The following is a 2936-nucleotide window of genomic DNA, read 5'->3' on the forward strand; positions in this document are numbered from 1 at the left end:
AATTTGTAAGTGACCCCAAACCTTTGACCGGTAGTGTATAATTGATCTCTAACCCAAAGTATTCTAACATATTACTTATTGGCTGCAGGACTACAACAGCCTCTTTCCCTTGGATGACACTCAACCCTCTAAACTCATGCGTCTGCTCAGCTCCAATGAGGATGAGCCTGCTGCCCTTTCCAGTCCAGGTCAGTCTATTAATGTGAAGCCTGTGGCTGTGTCAGTCTGAGCTAAGGATTACTCAAATACCAGATGGTTTTCCAAGACCCTGTTACTAGCAAGTTGCTTCTTATAAGCACGATTAGCTCAGTCAGAAGCATAAATAAGCTTTGTTTGATCTATTAATTATCTGTTGAGTGTCTTACCCATGAGCAGGTTCTGACGTGAGCACTGCAGTTTAGTAGGAGGTTTTTACTTCGAACAATTCAGTACTTAAAGTATATATAACTATAAAAAGTATATATAACTTTCCAATTGTGTTGGTTCTAGCGGCCGTGGTTTTATCACGCTTGCAGACGTAAAGGTCTTTTCTTTACGGTGCTGTGTTGCCCACTGTATATTACTGCGTTAGCGTTACCGGGAGGTCATATAGTGGTGATGAACGTTTTGCTTAGACAGAAAATCAGTCATTTACAAAATGAGAATAAGTCGCAGATGCATTGTTGCATTTCAAGTGTTGGATACGGTAACTTAGCCTTCTTTGGATGTATCGTGAGCAAAATCGGGTATCTCTGTCACTGTGTCACGAGCCAAAGCATTGAGTTGTTGTAGTAATAACTTAGGTTTATATAGCACATTTCATAAAACCTAAGTACGCTTTACACAGGTACAGGGGGACAAGGAAACAGAAAATTGTAGGCCAACACAAACACGGACTAAAAGGAATAAAGTGTCCACGCTGGAAGGGGTACATGACTAAATGTCGGCTACTGACATACAACCACTTTGCGCGTTGTTATTTTATGAATGAAATAGACATAATACATACCTAAAGGTGTCGGTTTTGAATCATTTACAATCCCATAATTATCTCCATCTGTTGAAAGCATGACTGAGTGGGACTTGGATTCGCCCATTGTCTTTCACTTAACTACAACTGTAGTTAAGTGAAACACGTAACTAACTAACTAGCTAACGTAACTATCAGTTAACTCTTAAATAAAATGTAAATTAATTAGGCTTATATAAAGAAAACTCCTTCTTCCTTTTACCTGGCTGATACTGATACTAACACAGGCTTTTCCAGTGTTCAGCCAAAATCTGTGATCCATCAGAATATGTGCTATGCAGCCCTGTCTACCTGCCGTAAATCAGTTTGTGACTTGAAGGGAAAAATCGGACCTGGGCAAAGGCATAAATAAAAACTATATAAAACTAGCGTTTATTTCACTGTGAGTCTCGTTTGGTGTTACAGGTCCTTTATGATCTTCAGATGGAATATCACATGGTTTCAGAAACGTGTTAAAGTTGCATATAGTCACTTTACCAACAGGAGGAAGATTGATTTGAGCATTCAGCTTTGGGAATTTTTACCCAAAGTCAAATGAGTTCCTCCCATTCCATTGTTTAAAAAAAAATTGTCCATTGTCTTTAGTCAAGACGGCCTTTTGTTAACCACCTGCTGAATACTTCATAGTTAACTTTAACTTCCCTGTTGACATTCTGTTGTTTTGTGTGTGTGTCTTTTTACTTTCTCAATTAAAAAAAAAAAATGAAAACAACACTTCTTTGGCTATTTTCTAACGTTGCATGTTCTCTCATAGGAGACCGATCAATGAGCAGTTCCCTCTCTGCCTCCCAGCTCCACACTGTCAACATGAGGGACCCTCTCAACCGAGTTCTGGGTGAGTCTGTGCTATACGTCCACATGCAGTCCTTTTTGCCTGCACCTTGCATAGAGAAATGCAGTTACTAAACCAGCATCTGTTTTAGTAACTGCTCATCAGTATATGGAAATGCCATGAACACATATGTGTGATAACTTCAACCATGACAATTCATACCACCTGTTCTCTACTCCTCAGCCAACCTTTTCCTCCTCATTTCCTCCATCCTGGGCTCCAAGATGGCGGGACCTCACACCCAGTTTGTACAGAGTTTTATGGAGGAGTGTGTTGAGTGCCTGGAGCAGGGAAGTCGCGGAAGCATCCTGCAGTTCATGCCTTTTACAATGGTGAGTTATGAGCTGGGAGAAAAAACTGGGAGGCAAGGTGGAGATGGATAAAGATAAGGAGGGAGATGACTGGCTGTTACATCAGACATTGGGAAAGAGTTTGGAATTTCTTCATAAACTTTGTCTGTTCTGCTGGTTTCAAAGACATTTTTGAGGATTGAGTGCTTTGGTAAAGAGAAAATCTCAGAGCGAGAGAATCCAAGGGTCACGCTCAGAATTTGATCCATGTGTGAATTTGCACCAAGTTAAAGCGTAACTCTCACCAAAATGCAACCTAGCTTTTACCTTACCTTTTTGTGAATGTACCCGAGTCAAACTTTTGTTTAAAAGCACAATTAGGACAGACTTTTAAGATTTACCGTATTTTTGTTTTGGGTCAGATGGCATTTTGAATGGGAGTGCTAGGGGCACTTTTATGATCAAATCAAAATCATTATTTTTAAAACACTACAAACACTGAAAACACTTAAACTTTGCTCTAAGTATCACCAAGGGCTCTACATATGAATTTGAGCATTGAGACCATTGTTTTGTGTACACAGTTTACTAAAAAGGGAGTTTTTGAACGACTCACTTTAGCTGTTGGTTTTACCGGTCACTGTCATCTCGCCAGTCAAAAAGAGTTTGCGTACACAAACAATGTCCTCAATGATCGAAAAAAAGACCCTATGTTGCATTTTTGTGAGAGTTACGCTTTAAAGGTGCCATGACATGGTGCTCTTTGGATGCTTTGCCTTGGTGCAGAATTACAGCCACTAGAGCC

At 40.0% G+C, this 2936-nt stretch overlaps 1 protein-coding gene across 2 annotated transcripts in view; it reads left to right on the top strand.

The window, feature by feature from the left end:
* med24 (mediator complex subunit 24) overlaps window positions 1-2936 on the top strand; it is a 12958-nt gene that overhangs the window by 9421 nt on the left and 601 nt on the right. For both annotated transcript variants that reach the window (XM_032503260.1, XM_032503261.1), the window contains exons 23-25: window positions 89-188; window positions 1764-1844; window positions 2025-2173. In XM_032503260.1, the coding sequence (XP_032359151.1) occupies window positions 89-188; window positions 1764-1844; window positions 2025-2173 (330 nt within the window). The remainder of the gene's footprint in view (window positions 1-88; window positions 189-1763; window positions 1845-2024; window positions 2174-2936) is intronic.

Source organism: Etheostoma spectabile, chromosome 21 (assembly GCF_008692095.1).
Source record: "Etheostoma spectabile isolate EspeVRDwgs_2016 chromosome 21, UIUC_Espe_1.0, whole genome shotgun sequence".
NCBI classification, from domain to species: Eukaryota; Metazoa; Chordata; class Actinopteri; order Perciformes; family Percidae; genus Etheostoma; species Etheostoma spectabile.